At 48.0% G+C, this 18053-nt stretch overlaps 1 protein-coding gene and 1 non-coding gene across 7 annotated transcripts in view; one reads left to right on the top strand and one right to left on the bottom strand.

Moving 5' to 3' along the window:
* The window catches only part of CLASP1 (cytoplasmic linker associated protein 1), a 270131-nt gene that overhangs the window by 178632 nt on the left and 73446 nt on the right, over positions 1-18053 (bottom strand). For 5 of the 6 annotated variants that reach the window (XM_024734467.1, XM_024734471.1, XM_024734468.1 and 2 more), the window contains 4 exons: positions 5186-5264; positions 3666-3769; positions 2786-2877; positions 503-578 (listed from right to left, as the gene is read on the bottom strand). In XM_024734467.1, coding sequence (XP_024590235.1) covers positions 503-578; positions 2786-2877; positions 3666-3769; positions 5186-5264 — 351 coding nt within the window. Of the gene's footprint in view, positions 1-502; positions 579-2785; positions 2878-3665; positions 3770-5185; positions 5265-18053 lie in introns of those variants that run through there. The other variant, XM_024734473.1, reaches the window with a different exon arrangement.
* Positions 5818-5943, top strand: LOC112392723 (U4atac minor spliceosomal RNA). Its single transcript, XR_003001745.1, has one exon. It is a non-coding gene; the product is annotated as a U4atac minor spliceosomal RNA (small nuclear RNA).

Below are 18053 nucleotides of genomic sequence, written 5' to 3'. Positions count from 1 at the left end.
GTGCTTTGACGTTTTTGGGTTTTGTTTTACTTTACACAAAATAACACGCACAGGTCAGTCTGAAGTGTTTCCACAGTTATATGCACCAATGTGGCCACCGCTCAAAACAAAACGTGGGCCCTCTCTGTCACCTCGGAGAAGCCCCCGCAGGCCCTGTCCAGCCCACCTCTCCCACCCCAGAAGGGGGCCGCTGCTCCACCATCAGCGTCACTCCCTCCCCACGCCCACCCCTCTAGCTGCAGAGATGGTGATCAGAGTGCCTTCTCTTGGAGGCTGGTCTGATGACATCACTTTACAGGCTAGTGAGGGCCCATCCCAATGTGGAGAAGAGGGCAAAGCGGGCCCCATCCACCAAAGATGCTGATAAATGCTACTGGGCACTAACACCCATCACCTCAACCAACACCCCGAGCTCTAGAGAGAGAAATAAAGTCCCACCCAGAACCAAAATGCACCCTCACTGTCTACAGCCAATGATTTCCTTCTCACTAAATACACTCACCTGGCTGTTTGGATCTCCGAGCAGGTTACATATATGTGGCACAATCTTGCTTAGTGTTAAGGTATGTGCTCCAGAGCTGAAAACAAAAGCAGTGCTTTACTGTTGGTGGGAAGAGAGGAAAGCACACTGCCTCTCCTCCCTCTCACCCCTTCCTTCCCTCCCTCCCTGGGCCCATCGCCACCTCCCACCAAGGCTCACCCCTTACCTGTCCCCCTCTGCTTCCAAACTAAACGCACACCCGCACAGCCCCTCTGCACAGTTCTAAACTGTGAGTGCCTCTTAGGACAAGCGCCCTCCCCCCCGCCACCCCGGCTCAGGGTCCCTCCACCTGGCCCAGCAGTTCGCTGCCAGGCCGCAGCCGCAGCCTCGCCCACGTGGGGTCCTGTCGTCTTGACACTGCCATGCGTCATGCGGTGGTCCCTACTCTGGCCAACTCAGTGCACTCAGCCACCCGGCAGGTTCCCGGGGTCCTCCCCTAATCGCCCTGCTGTGCGGCTCTCTGCCACACCAGACATTCAGTTAATAACCGCTTGAAGACAGACTGCGATAAACGGCTGAGAGGACGCCAGCTGAATGATGCCCTGCTGGAGGACAGCTCAGCTATCTCCAGCTGTTCACCGCCATAAACTAAACGCTGTCACAGACACCCTCGGTCAACAACACTCTCCCTGATTCCTTCCTGAGTACTCTCTTAGGACAAATTCTTAGATGCGGAACTACAGTAAGCAAAGGCTAGAAACATTTTTTAGAAGCTTCAGAGACCAGGGACTTCCCTGGCAGTCCAGTGGTTAAGACTCCGCGCTTCCACTGCAGGCGGCACAGGGTTCGATCCCTGGCTGGGGAACTAATATCCCGCATGCCACGTGGTGCAGCCAAACAAAAAGCTTCAGAGACCGAGTTTAATGGTCCCGAAAAGTCTAGCACATTAAGAGGAAAAACTTATAAGGTAATATAAACGTTACAATCTCCATTTTGTTTTTAAAAATAATAGAACTCTTAAGGCTGGAACGAAATGCTACATGTTAACAGTGATTATCTGAAGGTGGCAGAATTATAGACAATAATCATTTTCTTTTTTATGTAAATTTTCTGTGATATACACAGTATTACTTTAGTAATCAGAAAAGGTGATTTGTAATTTGTAATTTTAAAAAAGGCTCTCCTGGGCTTCCCTGGTGGCGCAGTGGTTGAGAGTCCGCCTGCTGATGCAGGGGACATGGGTTCGTGCTCCGGTCCGGGAAGATCCCACGTGCCGCGGAGCGGCTAGGCCCGTGAGCCACGGCCACTGAGCCTGCACATCCGGAGCAACGGGAGAGGCCACAAAAGTGAGAGGCCCGCGTACCGCAAAAAAAAAAAAGGCTCTCCTACAAATAAGCACTTAAAATGTTCAACATCAACAGTTATTAGGGAAACACAAATTAAAACCGCAATGACACAGCACTACACGCATATCAAAATGGTTAAAATTAAAGACAGTGGTAACATTCAATGCTAGCGAGGAAATGAAGAAATGAATCATTCATACACTGCTGGTGGGAATGCAAAATGATACAGACCACTCTGGAAAATAGTTTGGCAGTTTCTCTTAAAAGTAAAGATGAATCTACCAAATGACCCAGCAATTGTACTCTTGGGCGCTGACCCAAGAGAAATGAAAACTTCTGTTCATGCAGAAACTGGTACATGTGTGCTCACAACAGTATTATTTGAAATAACCAAAAACTGGAAATATTCAAATGTCCTTCAACGGGTGAATTGTTAAACACACTATGATACGTCTATACCAGGGAATTCTACTCATCAATAAAAAGGAACAAACTACTGTTCAGGCAACAACATGTATGCAATCTCAAGGGAATTACGCTGAGAGGGGGAAAAAAAGGTCAATCTCAAATGGTCACATTCTATGTGATTCCATTCATAAAATAACGAAATCGCAGAGCTGGAGAGCACATGAGTGGCAGCATGGGGGCGCCTGGGGCGAGGTACGGGTCTGCACCTTGAACATGGCAATGAGTTACCCAGAGCTGCACCCGTGTCAGAGCTGCGCACACACACGACATGCGTGTGTCCTGGATGAACCTGAACAAGCTCTGTGGATCGTATCTACACCAACTTCCTGGTCTGGACCCTGCACTACAGACACGCAAGACGACAGGTGGGTGCACGGCACCTCCCAGGACGTTTCCCTATAACTTCCAGTAGATTTGTGATGATTTCAGAATTAATAGTTACAGATACAAAAGCTCAGCCGAGGACACCCTGAGGCCCCACCAGACTTACGCGTTGAGTGTGGCGACCAGGCAGAGACACGTGCCTTCCCGGGTGCGGAAGTTCTTGTGCTTGAAGCCTCCCAGCATCCGGTCCCACACGTACTGCAGGCGCAGAGGACGGGGGGGAGAGGAGAGAGGGCAGCTTCTGCAGCCCCGTCCAACACGGGGCCCACGGGGGTCGGGGTGGGGGGGACACGTCGCAACAGGTGCCAAAGCCCTCCCCACCTCCACCAGCTCATTAAGCGCTCTCAAGAGCTTGCTGGAAAATGGTGACTTATGCTCGTATATCAAGTTAAAAACGGTCAAAACACATTCCCTTATACAACTGTGTTTAATTCTCCCAACAGCCCTGAAAGGGAGGTGAAACTGTCCCCATTTTGTGGGTGAGGAAAATGAGGCCCAAGGTCACATACTGACACTGCTCTCTCAGCTTGAACAGCTGTGCCCACCCCATCCACAAGCCAAACAGCTGCTCAGCTTTTCAGGCCAATGCAGGCTTTACCTTTCCTGGGAAGGCTTTTCCTGACACCTCCCCGCCCCGCCCCGCCCCACCCCACAACAATGGACAGCTGGACCCCTGGCAGCCCCAGCTCCCCAGCAGACAGGGACCAGGGCTGCAGCCAGGCCTCTGAGTGCCCGGACACCACAGCTGCATCTTTTCAGAGACGCACACAGTCAGTTATGTAAATGAGCTCAACTCTAATGGATCAAACCAAGCACTCGATACCCATGTTAAGTCCACTAACTTATTCAAAGGTATACCTTCTGCTGTTTGTTGTTTAAATATCCTATGGGGGGAAGAGGGGCCAGATGAAATGCTATGAAAAGTTTCCTCTGAAACCCACTGGCACTCTGCAGGAACCCCCCAACCCCGCCCTGCCCCGCCTCACCTGGGGGTTAGCAGCCTGATCCATGATCTTCAGCAGCAGGGCCTGGTCTTGTTCCCTCACAGAGTCTTTAGCGTCGCCCAGTCTGTCTATTAAACTCGGCAGCACTGGAAATTAAAATGCAAACTGATCAAATGAAAACCTAGTCTAGTGGCCTGTGGTCACCAACTGTGGATATTTCAAAATCCTGGCCTAAATGATGCACATCACTCTAAACCCACCAACCCCTGTAATTCTACACTTCCTGCTCAAATCCATCCACGGGGAGCTACTAGGCGAATCTGCAGAAATCCTTTGCATGGACACACTGTTTGTCTTCTTCCTTATCCCACCTTCCTCTAGGCAGCTTCCAGCATGTTTTTAAGCTGCTGAAATGCTATTAACATGGATGTCGATGGAAGACCTTGGCAAGAAAGAGTCAACACAAAAGGAAATCCAGGTTAGACAGAGGGGCTCCAGCACGTCTGCTAGGGGGGAGTGGGGAGGAGAGCGGGGGAGGAACAGGCATTATGGCTCAATCTCTTTTTACTTTTACATCACATCCACCCAAGCTCATCAGACAGAATGCAGCTCTCTGCCCTTCCTCTGCCCTTCCTCCATATGGCTGGGGGTGGGCCATCACTACTGCTCCAAGGGCACCTGGGTATCAGAGGTCAATTTTCTTTGCTTCTTCTAAAAATCTATAAACATTTCTTTTACAAGAGATAGCCCTGAACAATTCAGCTAATTTAGGGGGAAATGGAACGCTACTAAAACATCAAATTCCTCAGAGGGATTTTTTTATTTGCAGATGGGCGGTTTGTACCAGAGTGGGAAGAGCTCATGACTTTATCGAAAGGTGCACACTGACCAGACGGTTAACAGAACAAATACACGTGTACCAATTGAAACCGAGAAATTCTACAAGGAAATGCCTGCACAGAGACGCTTAGTGTTTATATTGTCATCATCAAAGCCCAGAGGTCGGGAATTAAATCATCTCTTAATCTACGGAACCTGGGGTTATTTTTATTTCATTTTTCTGACTTACTGCTCTCCCTTCAAAATAAGAGTGATCATTTACCACACACCTGAAATGACATCTACAACCAAAGTGTAAACAGTCATAGCAACAAAAATCTGTTAACAATACAGCTGAATCGGACCTGCAGGACTCTCAAAGAGAGAAAGCGATGCCTCTCAAAGGGAAGGGTCAGGGACAAGGAGGGCTTGGTTGGCACCACAGCCTGATGGCTAACTGGAAGAAACCAAAGTAATAGCTGGTACTAGAACAGGGAGGTGGAAGAAGCCAGCAGAAAGATATGGGAGTGGGGTGCCAGCAGGTGTGCGGAGGCGGCAGATCCGGCCACGCCCAGGAGGGGGGCGAGGGCAACGGGGCAGCCGTGGCATCTAAAGATGCAGGAGGAGGTGGGGGCGGGCTGGGGGGTGGGGGACTAGAGGGTAAGGGTGTAAGGCGGGTACAGACAAGTGAAGCTTTGGCGAGACCCAGCGAAGGCCGGGGGCTGGAGGAGGAGAGCGCTCACCTGTGCCGATCTGTGCCTTGAACCGATCCTGCAGCCGGGTGACCAGCGAGGACAGGATGTCCATGCCCAGGAGAACCACCTGCAACGGCAAACAGCGGGCCCCCGTCAGCGGCCGGCGGGGGGCGCGGCGCCCTCGCCCGCCGGCTCCCGGGGCGCCTCCGCATCTCTGGCTCAGACGCGGCCCGGGAGCCGGAGCGTGCGCCGACCCGCAGGGTTAAGCCGGGTGTCAGGAGGGGGGCCGCTTGCCGGAAAGGGCTGTTTACAGCGCTAACACGAAATAGTCGGTGGCGAGACACGAATCAATCCCCACCGCCTCGGCCTGAGTCCTGGGCGCCCGCCCTCTAGGGTGGGAGCGCGCGCTGCGGCCCCGCCCCCTGCAGGCCCCGCCCCGGCGGAGAGTACATATGCATATCAGCTCGCAGCTGGCGCGTGGCCTTCTGGGTAACACTGAGCGGCCCCTTTGCGACCTTCCGAAGCCTCCGAAAACGGGGAGTTCGTGGCGAGCTTCGGGAGCCAGGATCAGCAGAAGTGCGCCGGCTGCCGGGCGGCTGCGGTGGAATGCTCGGGTTAGTCGCCACAAGCCTACCCGGTGTTGGCGCCTGCTTCTCGCGGCGCGAAGAGCGCCGGCGCTAACCATCCTTTTCTTGGGGTTGCGCTACTGTCCGATGAGCGTTTAGCGAGGGCAGTACTGCTAACGCCTATGCAACACGCTCGCACCTGGTAAAGCTACGCTTTATCTCGGTGCAATTTTTGGAAAAAAGAATTTTCTCTTTTCCACGAGGTCAAAGTTCAAGAGCAGTTTTTCCGAGCTGTATTAAAGCCGTTGTAAAACTGTTTTCTATTTTAAGGGGGTGCTAGCAGCTTCAAAAGAGTTCAGATTTCTTTGTCTCCTTCGCCGGGCGAGCCGTGCGGAAATTCACTGCCAGTAGACACACTTCTGCGTTGTGTAAGTTTATTTTGAGAGTTACTCTGAAGTTACTGAAGAAGATCTCAAGTAATAACACTCAAGAGTTTTTGTACCTTCCTGCTCCTGCGTTTCGATAAAAGCTAAAACGTTAGGTTTTTGCTGGTCAGCTCTAAGTTCACCACTTCGAAAGGAGGTAAATCCAAATTTGTCCGCTAATCACCACAGTTCAGGCACTATCCTTCCAAGGAATTGGCAACATTAAAATCTTAAGACACACCTCTTAACGTTTCTTTAAGAAACAACTGTCGTTCGACAGGTTTTTGTGTCTGTAATGGTACGGTGGAAAACACTTTAAAATAATGACTTATGAGCTACGGACGACTAGGTACCAGGTTTTAACTCTTCTTCCGAAGAATACAACGTAGAGGTGGAGGGGGGTAACTAACCGTACGACGAGAAAAAGCCTCAGAAACGGTATCTCAACCAGATGAGCAAAGTCAACACCAACAGCCACAAAATCACATCGGCAGGACCTGCTTCGTATGTGATTAGAAGGTCTGTTAACGTAGAGTTGGAGGGGGGTAACTAACCGTACGACGAGAAAAAGCCTCAGAAACGGTATCTCAACCATGAGCAAAGTCAACACCAACAGCCACAAAATCACGTCGGCAGGACCTGCTTCGTATGTGATTAGAAGGTCTGTGATCCTTCGCATAAGAACTCAGAAGCCCACATTCGATCCCAACAGACATCCTGCAAGATACCTAATCAGTACACTTCAAAACACTTGAAGTCGTCAAAGACAAGGAAAGTCAAATCGTCACAGCCAAAAGGAGGAGCCTAGGAGACACAATAATAAAGTGGAGTGTAATATCCTGGGATGATAAGGACGTCAGGTAAAACTTAAGACCTGAACAAACTATGGACGTTAAGTTAATAATAATCTGTCAGTCTTTCTTTATTGGGTTTAAGAAATATACCCCACCAGTGTTAGAGGTGAATGATATAATGGGATTTTTCTGTCAATGCAAAACTGTTCTAAAATTTTATTTTATAAAAAGAGTAGCCTCTCAATGATGTGGAACTGGCCTTTTCCTGATGAAATCCTAAGCATTGGTCTGGATGCACTACTGGTCGGAGGGGGGAGTGTTCCTCGTGGTAGAACTACTAATACCTGCCTTAAGTATAATCCCTCAAGACTTAGCTGCAAGAGGACTATGGCCTTTTCACATATGCCAGCCCATGTCGGTTTACCTACTCGTGGAATTTGGGGGAAACAGACTTTAAGCTTTTCCAGGATCAAGGTTTGCTAGCAGGTCCAACCACGGCAGCCCTGGCTAAATCCTAGACCTTGCGTTCCCCAACAGTCCCACCCAGAGACACTGGGGAATCCACAGACGGTCCGGGAAGACGAGGCTGACTGATGCAGCCGAGCTCCAGAGCACTAGGACGGCAGTGGCTGGAGCACAGTCCAGGCACCCTCACAACAGAATCAACTACCGCACACACTTGTCCAGTTTTCCCTTAGTCACAGCCCCGCTGGGGCAGGAAATGAATCCACAGACGGTCCGGGAAGACGAGGCTGACTGATGCAGCCGAGCTCCAGAGCACTAGGACGGCAGTGGCTGGAGCACAGTCCAGGCACCCTCACAACAGAATCAACTACCGCACACACTTGTCCAGTTCTCCGGAACCACTACCATGCATGTTTATCTTCACAGCTCAGGCCCTTCTATGCTCCTGTTTCCCTAGTGAAGAGAGGGATAAATGAGTGAAGTCATTGCCTAGAAGACCACTCTAACTAGGGGCTGTGAAGCCTCACTGTGCCTCAGTTTTCTGACCTGTTAAATGGGGGAAAGAGTAACAGCTACCTCGCAGGGGAAAGGGCCCGACCACTCCACTTGACCTGTTAAATGGGGGAAAGAGTAACAGCTACCTCGTAGGGGAAAGGGCCCGACCACTCCACTTGTTGGCTGTTAGCACCGAAGCACTGTCACTGCCCCTGCCAGAGGAAATAGGTACTGATTCAGGTCAGTGGAGGCCACGCCTATGAGTCCCGGGGACAGGGACTGGGGTCGATTCCCAGAGGAGGCTTCCCAGAAAGGCTTTCACTGCACCAGGCTCATAAGCTTTGAAGACCTAGCCTCACGCCAAAGGAAGAGAAGACCTCCCCGCAGAGACCTGAGCACATGGGGTGGGAGGAGGGGAACGGGCGCGGGTGCGGGGGAGGGGCCAGGGAGGAAGCTCGGGAAGGGCCGCAGCTAGGTCCCGAACACAGTGGGGGAGCCACCACAGAGCTGGAATGTGAAGGGGGAGTGACAGGGCCCTGTGCCCACCATGGTGAAGATGGCCAGGACGGAGGGGACAGCAGCAGAGAGAGGGCCAGGCTCACACCACCACTCTGCCCGTAGTTTTCACTAAGCCATCAACTCTGTATGACGCTTGAGCACCTCCTCCAATATTCTATTTAATTTTCTGAGTTTACGCTTGTGTCCCCAGCTAAACTCCTTGAATGTAAGAAATACCATGCCTTGTATTTCCTCAAAACTTCTGTAACATATAGCACAATACCGGGTTCATGGTAAGTGACCAATAAAGCCCTACTTTATTGACTAGTGATGAATTAGAACAGATGTGTTCTCAAGGTCCAACACAGTTCCTTTATAACTTTTAAAAGATGCTTTTAAAAGGAGGTAATAGTGGCTAAGTAACTCAGACCACCCCTCATGCTAAAAACAACTACAAATGCTGGATATCATATAAAAGAACATCTTCTTGGAAACATCAGAGAACTAAGAAGGCACAGAAGAACTACCGGCTCACAAAACATAAGAAAAGTAAAATCCAGAGAGATGAGCCTACAGCAAATGGTCTACTTTTGCCCTAGGGCCATTTATACACTGGGACGGGGCAACACTGAGGATTGATTACTTGTGATAACCACATTATCTAGAACATTACTTTTGCCCTAGGGCCATTTATACACTGGGACGGGGCAACACTGAGGATTGACTTGTGATAACCACATTATCTAGAACGTGCACTCCAGAGCCCTCAGAAGACTAGTGGCCCAGATAAACCCCTATACCTTGGGTTGGAAATCCAAATGGCTATACACTTGGAGAGTGAATTGGAAATAAAACAGCCTCCAGATGTACTGCAGGCCAGCTTCCAAGAATCTGGGTGACCCAGAAAAATGCCAATCCCTCACAGCAGATAGAAATGATCTTATTAGATTGCTGGTGCCCTAAAGCCCCTGGCAGATAAAAACACAAATCATTTCTGGTTGGAGAGCATATAATCCTCGTCTAGTCTTCAATTTACTTCTGTAGACAATTCTCAAATACAATGTCCAAAACACAACCAAAGACAACCAGGTACACAGGACAACTGTAAATGAAAACTAGCAGAAACAAAGATCCATATGAACTATGCGTATGAGAATAATTAGAAACAGATGTTAAAATAACAATTCTTACTATGTATAAGAAAACAAAACACATGATTAAAATTGGGGAGAGAGAAATCCAAAGCTAAGTACTCGATAGATGGGCTTAAAAACACACTAGATATAGACGAAGGGAGAAGTAAACAGGAAACTGAGTCTGCAGAAAAAAATCCAGAATGAAGCCCAGAGAGACAAAAGGATGGAGAATTCAAAAGAGGAGGTAAGAGACCAAAGATAGAGAAAAACAGAACTAACGTAAGTTGAAAAGGAGTTCAAAAGGAGAGGTCAGCAACGCTAGGCAAGAAGCAATAGTGGACACACATCTGGGTCACTACTATCCCCCAAAAAACAGAAACAGAAAACAACTGTGGGTGAAGATGTGGGGAAACTGGGACTCTTGTACGTTCACTGCTGGTAGGAATACACAGTGGTGCGGTCCCCGTGGGAAACGGTGTGCAGGTCCCCCTAATTAAACACAGAATCACCGTATGATCCAGCAATTCTACTTCTGGCTATAAACCCAAAAGGAGTGAAAGCAGGGATTCCAACAGATACTTGTACACTCGCTCAGAGCGACATTATTCACAACAGCTAAAAGGTGGAAAGAGCCAAATTTTGATCCAAGTATCAAACCAAGCACCACACTTGATGAAATACTGCAAGTTTTCCCTTTGATATGGGGAACAGGACAAAAACATCCATTCTGCAATTTCTTTTCAACACTGGTCCTAGCTAAAGCTTTATGGCAAGAAAAAAATTAAAGGTATAAAACTCATAGAGAAGAAGCTAAACTGTCATTACGAATGGAAATTGTAAGTAGAAAATCCAGAAGATCTACAGGTATATTATAAAATAAGTGAGTTTAGCAAGACTGATTAATACAAAGTCAATGTACCCTCCCCCGGCAAAAAACAATTACATTTCTATACCAACAACAAGCCAAAAAAGGAAATCTTAAGTTTCCATTCTTAATTGCATAAAAATTAACACCTAGGAATAAATCTAGCCAAAATAAATCTCTACCCCAAAAGCTATGGAATGATAAAAAAAAAAAGAAAGAAAAATTAAAGATGACCAAAATAAACAGAGAGAAGCTACAGACTGAAATACTCAGTATTGCAAAATTTCCATTTTCCCCAAATTGATCTATACATAAAATTCCACTCAAAATCCCAACTATAATTTTTCTTTAGGAAGTTCACAAGTTGATTCCAAAATCTATGTGGAAATGCAAATGGCAGGACACAAGCTGGTGAAACTCGCTCCCATGGGATATCAAGATTTATTATAAAACAGCAAGAATGTGCTATCGGCTCAAGAAAAGACAAATATAGCAACAGAACAGAATAAAGAAACAGACTCATGCATATATGGGCACCTTCTTTATGACAAAGTGTGCACTACAGAGGAGTGAGAACCCTGGGCCCACTGAGTATCTATCTAGAATAAAACAGAAACTAACTCCTCTCTCACCCCATACGTAAAGATGAACTCCTGGTATAGATATAAGTGTGGAAAACAAAACAATAAAGCTTTTAGCAAATGACACAGGAAAACAGCTGCATGATCCCAGGATAGGAGAAAGTACCAGGACACAGTAAACATAAACCGTTAAAAGAAAGAGTGATGCACTGGACCAAGTTAAAATTAAGAACTGTGGTATACCAAAGCACCCTAAGAAAGTTAAAAGGCAAGTCACATTGGAAAGAGATATTTATAAAACAAATAAGCAACAACAGGCTTGATTCTAGAAAATATACAGATCACCTACAAGCCCAAACAACCCAGTAGAAAAATGGGCAAAATATTTGAACAGGCCCTTCACAAAAGATATCAATGTTCCTAAGTACATGAAAAGTTGTTCAACCTCCATTACTCATCAGAGAAACATAAACTAAAATACAATGACACACTACTGCATACTCCCTGAATGGCTAAAATTAAAGAACGACAAGACCAAGTGTTGACAAGAACGTGTTACCATGGAAACTTGGGCTGGTAGAATGTAAACTGGTACAACCAACACTTCAGAAAACATCTTGGCATATCTCCCAAATTTGGAGATACAGCTATTCCACTGCTAGGAATATGCCCAACAGAAACGCATGCACGTGTACAACAGGAGAAATGCACAAAAATGCTCAGAGCAGCCCCATTCGTAATAGCCAAAAACTAGAAATCCATGTGTCCATCTACTGTAGAATGTGAAAGTTGTGTTTTCATGCCAGAGAATACAATAATCAATCAAAATAAATGAATCAAAGCTACGCTCAACAGCAGAGATAAATCTATAATAATGAGTGAAAAGGCCTGTATATACACTTTTGTATAAGTCCAACAACAAGCAAACATAAACTATAATTTTAAGGTGCATATTTAGATGATAAAACTAAAAAAGAAAAGCAAGAGAGTGATACCATACAAGTCAGGAGAGTGGTAACTTAGGGGAGTGCTGGCAATGTTCCAGTTCTTGTCCGGAGTGGCAATTAAAGAGCTGTTAGCTTTACAACTCATTAAACTGTGCATTTGCATTTTATGCACTTTCTAAATACAGCTCACAATTTTTTTTAAGGTTTTAAAAACTAGAGAAGTGGGAGTGACCCTGGACCACTTGACCTATATATAAAAGTCTGTGACAAGTGGCTTGGACCTAGTCTCTGCCTTACTTACTTTCTAAACCACAAGTCAAAGCACCAAAATGGAACCAACCACAGTTCTCTCTCCACGGTATAACATCTGCTCGATGATCAAAGAAAGAAATTCTAGGGCTTCCCTGGTGGCGCAGTGGTTGAGAGTCCGCCTGCCGATGCAGGGGACACGGCTTCGTGCCCCGGTCCGGGAAGATCCCACGTGCCGCGGAGCGGCTGGGCCCGTGAGCCATGGCCGCTGAGCCTGCGCATCTGGAGCCTGTGCTCCGCAACGGGAGAGGCCACAACAGTTAGAGGCCCGCGTACCACAAAAAAAAAAAAAGAGTTTTAACAAAATGGCTGGCATACAGTAGGCACTCAGTAAGTGTTTGTTCCCTTCTTTATGACAGCAGCACTTTCAAAAAACAAAAAAGCACAGCCTACTGAGCAAAGAGAGGAACAGTCTGAGGGGGCACAACCCCAAAGATGAAAGTGAGGGCGCCTGAAATCTCATCACCCAACTGTCAACATTCTGATGACTGTCCCTCAAGACATCTCGCATATACACGTGTGTGCTGTGAGTTCTACAGAAACGGTTCGTATGCCACGGAAATCGCCCCGGATCTATACATACAGATCTCCACCCCATTTTCAGTGGCTGGATGATACCCCATTGTGTGCAGGCACCATAATCACTAAACGGAGCCGCCAAGCCCCTACCCACAGTCAGTATCTTCATCAACACTGTGATGGGTACACACTTCCGCACACGTGCACTTATCTCCTCAGGACAAGTTCTGAAAAAGAGCACACACTGTGCACCCGACTAGCATTATTTTTACCATAATGCACTAGGTGCCCTATGGGGCCACAGGCTGCTGGCTCTATACATTTTTTCGTCGTTTTAAGACTCTGCTCTGCAACCTCACTAAGTAAGGGGGAAATCAGTTAGTACTCCTACGGTGCGCTCACTTTCAATCCCAAGAATAAAAGCACGACACAGATACCCAAGAAGAGTGTGACAAAGTCGGTGACCCTGTGCGTTCACGCGAGACAGCAGAACTGTTCACACAAGCATGCTGTCCTTCACAGCTTCACCCAGCGACTCCTGGGACACTCGTGCCAGCCAGATGCCTCTGGGCCGCTGACTTTTTAAATCCCTCTTCTGGAATGGCCGCCGGAGACACGTTTTGAGCCACAAAAGTCTGTTAAAATGTAAGTACTTAATGTGAGATTAACGGGACTCACGAAGTGATAGGCTTGTTACCTGTTGTTGCCCATACACCAGGGTCTTACCATTAGAAAGGATCATCCGTCATCAAACCACTTCATTTCACACACGAGCAGCAACAGGCCCAGCGAGCCCAGGAGGCCGGGGTTGAACACAGTGCGAGGCAGAGTCAGTAACCTTTGTTCAAAGATCTGGACCAGCCCCATACGATGTTCAGCAGTGACAGGAATGTCCCAGATTGGTGCTGTACAAATCAGCAGCCACTAGCCACATATGGCTACTGAGCAAGTGAAATGTGGCTCGTGTGAATGGGGAAAAGAATCTTAAATTTTGCTTAAACCATCGAGCTCCTTAATGTAACTTTACAGCCGCACGGGGCTCAAGGCCACCGTGCCATCCAGCGCAGCTCTAGACCCACGGCCGCAACTCAAGCAGGGAGAGATGAGGCGGCACCTAACCACGGAAACCCGGACTCCTCGGGAAGCCCTGCTCACATGACACCAGGTGGGAACTGAAGCCAGCGTGGCCAGATGGCCAGATTTTAAACACGGGCAACTTTTTGAATGAATTTAAAGGACTGGGGAGCCCAAAAACACATTTCGTGGGTGGAATCCGGCCAAAGACCCCTAAATCTGCAACCTCCCTCCTCCAGACGCATCTCATAAACGTGAGATCAGGCACCAAAGCATTCATGGTTGCCCAAGGGATTAAACAAGGACCCAAGTCTTCCACGTGGGCTTTTAAAATTCTCCCAATAAGCTTCTAAGCTGACCTCCCCACTCCTCTCCTCCAGCCAGCCAGTCAGCCAGGCCTACGGGGTCTCCTAAGAGCCCCCCACCCCGCTCCCCTCCCGGGAGCTCTTCCAGCCTCTGGGCTCCTCCCTGGCCCTCTACTTCACGGGCACTCCACACCTCTCTCCAAAGAACACAGACCACTCGAAGCGGGGCGGTCCTAACACAGCCCCTCTCATGCCCAAGCACTTCCCCAGGGGCAGCATACGGGTGGGTGTTGGCGGCTGGGGGGCTCATGGGGAAAATTAACCGTTACCTTGCACATATTCTCCCTATTATCTCACTGAATCCTCACGATACCCTGTACCAAGCACTGCACCTATAAGCATCCCCACCTCCCAGCTAAGGAAACAGGCAAGTGGGCAAGGCCACTCAGCTACTACGTGGCTCCAATAACATTCATTACTCCACCAGTCTTCCAAAAGGGCGAGGCAAGAACAGTTAGGTTTGTAAGGACACTCCCCAAACCGAAATCGCTCTCGTGTGCACCTTCCCCAGAGAACCCTCGGCCTACTAGATGCCCTTCTGGCAAAAAAGTGGGCATCACTCTTAAGAGCCCAGAAGTGCTAATAATCCAAACACCCATCAACTGATGACCAGAGAAACAAAATGTGGTACATCCACACAATCAAATACCATTCACAGTGAAGAGGAACAAACTAGTACTGATGCATGCTACAATATTCATGAACCTTGAATACAGGATAAAGAAATCAGACATAAAAGACTACCTATTGTATGATCCCATTTATATGAAATGCTCAGAAAAGGCAAATCTACAGAGACAGGAAGTAGAGAAATGGTCACCTACAACTGCAGGTGGGAGTGGGGAATGCCTGCAGGCGCAGGCAAGGGATCTTTCCGAGTGATGGGCAAACGCTCTACGCTCTAACAGTGGATAGCGGTGATGGCTGTACAACTCCGTAAATTTACTAAAAAATAACTGAACTGTATGATTAACAGGTAAATTATACCTCGATAGAGCTGTAAAAGAAAAATCAGTTACTTGTTTTAAAAGCACTCTACTCTGATCTTTCTGGTGACTGGACTGTGGAAGAAGAATTCATTACACCTGCCAAAGGTAGGTATTTGTTATCTATCAATCCGGAAATGATCCTGAAGTGGTGCCTGCGGCAGAAGGAAGCAAGGCCAACAGCTGGGTCGGGAGCTGAGTTGTGATGGGAAGCAGTGCAGCCTGCGTGGGCCAAGAGGCCCATCGGTGCTGCGGAGAACGCTCTGAAGAGCCCACAGTCCACACACCTCAATTCGCTCTGTGGGCCAGTCATCACCCACAGCTTTCCCGAATGTGCCAGCTCTCACTGACACGGGTCCCGGCCTGAAGCACTGTGCTTTCTCTCTGTATCACTCTCGTGCCTCTCAAGGCTCACTTCAAGCATCACTTGCTCCAGCGCCCTCCCACCTATACCCAGTAGCCCGGGACGGAAGGCGGTACGTCCCGCACACCCACTGCACACTGCTCTTGTAGCGGTTGCGACCTCTGGTTTGTTAAACCATCTGTTTCTCTAGTGCCTAAAGCCTAGCTTGAGTGCTCCCTAAAGACAGGTTCCGTATCTCCATCATTTCTGAATCACCAGCATCGACCATGATGCCAGCAAATTTGGAGGAAGTGGTTGGGGGTGCCTGGGTAAGAGAGGGAATAATGTGAATGGTACGAGCTTCGCGCTCCAGTGAACAGCCCCAAACACAATGGCCAACAGCAAAGCACCGTCACTCTACCCTGTTTGGATCCTTCCTTCCACCCCGGGCTCCCTTCCGTCTATTCTCACCACGCGACCAGAATGTCCGTCTAAAAGTTAAGTCATAGCATGTCCTCTGTTGAAAACCCGCCAATGGCTCCATGTTGTGTAAGAATTGGTCTCCCCGATGGCCGCCCCCTCCCCTCACTGGCCTCCCAGCTGCTCCCTCCCTATGCCAGACACTCTCTCTGCCTGGAATGCCCTTCCCCAAGGCTGCCACCCAGGCCGTCCCAACATCCCACCCGGTCTCTGTCCCAGTGCCATGTTCTCAGCCAGGCCCGCTCCGACCACCCTACAGAATATCATGGGCGTGCACGCACGCCCTCGGCCCACTCGGCTTTACTTTTCTCCAAAGCACTTCTCACTTCCCAGTGGTCTATAAAAACTCACTCAGTTGACTTGCTTATGGGTTCTTTCCCTCATGGGGGAAGTAAGTTCCATGAAGAAAGGAATTTGTATCTAGTTATACTCATTGCTATTGTCCAGAACCTTATTTGTTGAATAAATGAATGAATCCCATCAATTTGCTTTATTTCTCACTTGGAAAATACTGCAGTGCCAGGGCCCACCCTGTGCCCACTATGAAGCCCGCTCGTCTAAAAAGTGAAGGTGGCCTCAACTGTGAGGAATTTTACCTCACCCTGATGGGAAATGAAGGAACAATAGAACAGAAAGAAACCCTCCAGGTCCCACTTTTTAGGAAGCATCTTACTGCAATCAAGGGAAAAGGGACAGCTAAAACGACATATTCCCAAGTCCCTCAGACTCCATTGCAGAGCTAGCCAAATTCCATCACACTCTGCTCAGGGTGCTTCGTAAGAATGATCTTGTGAACAAAGCTTCCACAAGGCTAGGTATCTGAAGAACATTTTATGGAAAAATCAATTCACTGAACTGCACCAATCAGCAAAACTACTACCCACAGTAGCCGATGGCCATCCTGTCTGAACTCAAGGGGAAAGCTTTCAGGTCACTGTGATGGAGATAGGCAAGGTGTGAACCACACCCGGTTAAGATGTGCAGGCCACACAGTTCAGGACAAGCCCAGCAGAATGCTCCATCATCAGAAACCCAGTATGGGGTGGGGTCGGGGTGAGGGCGGGGGTGGAGATCCAAGCAGCAGAGAATAAAATAAGTAGGCTTTGGAGTCAGACAAAACTGGGTTCAAAACATGGCACCACCATGGTTCCTAGCCATGGGCCCTCAAGAATGTTAACGTCTCAAAGTCCATATATGCATCTGTAAAATGGGATACCTAATACCCCCTTCTGCAGGTGACTGGGAAAATTACTGAAGCAATCAATTTCAACGACATGCCACAGTGAACCACACATAGTAAACGTGGCCCTGTCCTCCCCTTCGTTCCCAGGTAAAAAATCAAGTTCGAGAGTATTTGCAAACGTTAAGGCAAGTGAAATAAACCAGACACAAAAGGACACATACTGTGTGACTCCAGATATAGGATGTGCCAAGAAACGGCAGATTCTTAGAGACAGAAAGTAGAACAGTGTATGCTGCACACCTAAAACTAATATTGTAAATCAACGATACTTCAATTAAAGAAAAACAGAAAGAAAGTAGTGGCTACCAGCGGCTGGTGGGAGGGGGAAATGGGAAGTTATTGTTTAATGGATGAGTTTGGGATGATGAAAAAGTTCTGGAGATGGACAGTGGTGATGGTTGGACAACACCGTGAATACACTTAAAGGCGCTAAGCTGTACAACTAAAAGCAGTTAAAATGGCTAAGTTTTATGTTATGTATATTTTAACACAAATTTTTTTTTTAAATTTTAAGAGTATGTGCAGGGCAAACCAAGGGACAAATCAAAAATAGAAGGCCTGTAGGTATGTGAGCTGTAAAATGGTTTACACCATCTGCAGTGTTTAATCTCCCCCCTGCAATTGTTTCCTCACTACAACGCCGGGTCCAAAATAGCATCGTCTCTATTGGTGCCATGGCTGTGCCCACCACGGTCAAACCAGAAGAAACCATTTTTCCTTTCAACCCTGTTACAAGTGACATCTCCACCCACAAACATTCTAGCACTGAGAGGTAGAAGATTCCCAATTCATTCTAAAAGCTCGCAAAACTCTACAAAACTGGGC

The sequence above is a fragment of the Neophocaena asiaeorientalis genome, unplaced genomic scaffold (genome assembly GCF_003031525.2).
Source record: "Neophocaena asiaeorientalis asiaeorientalis breed wild unplaced genomic scaffold, Neophocaena_asiaeorientalis_V1.1 scaffold32, whole genome shotgun sequence".
NCBI classification, from domain to species: Eukaryota; Metazoa; Chordata; class Mammalia; order Artiodactyla; family Phocoenidae; genus Neophocaena; species Neophocaena asiaeorientalis.
This window is presented reverse-complemented; position numbering and strand designations above follow the sequence as displayed.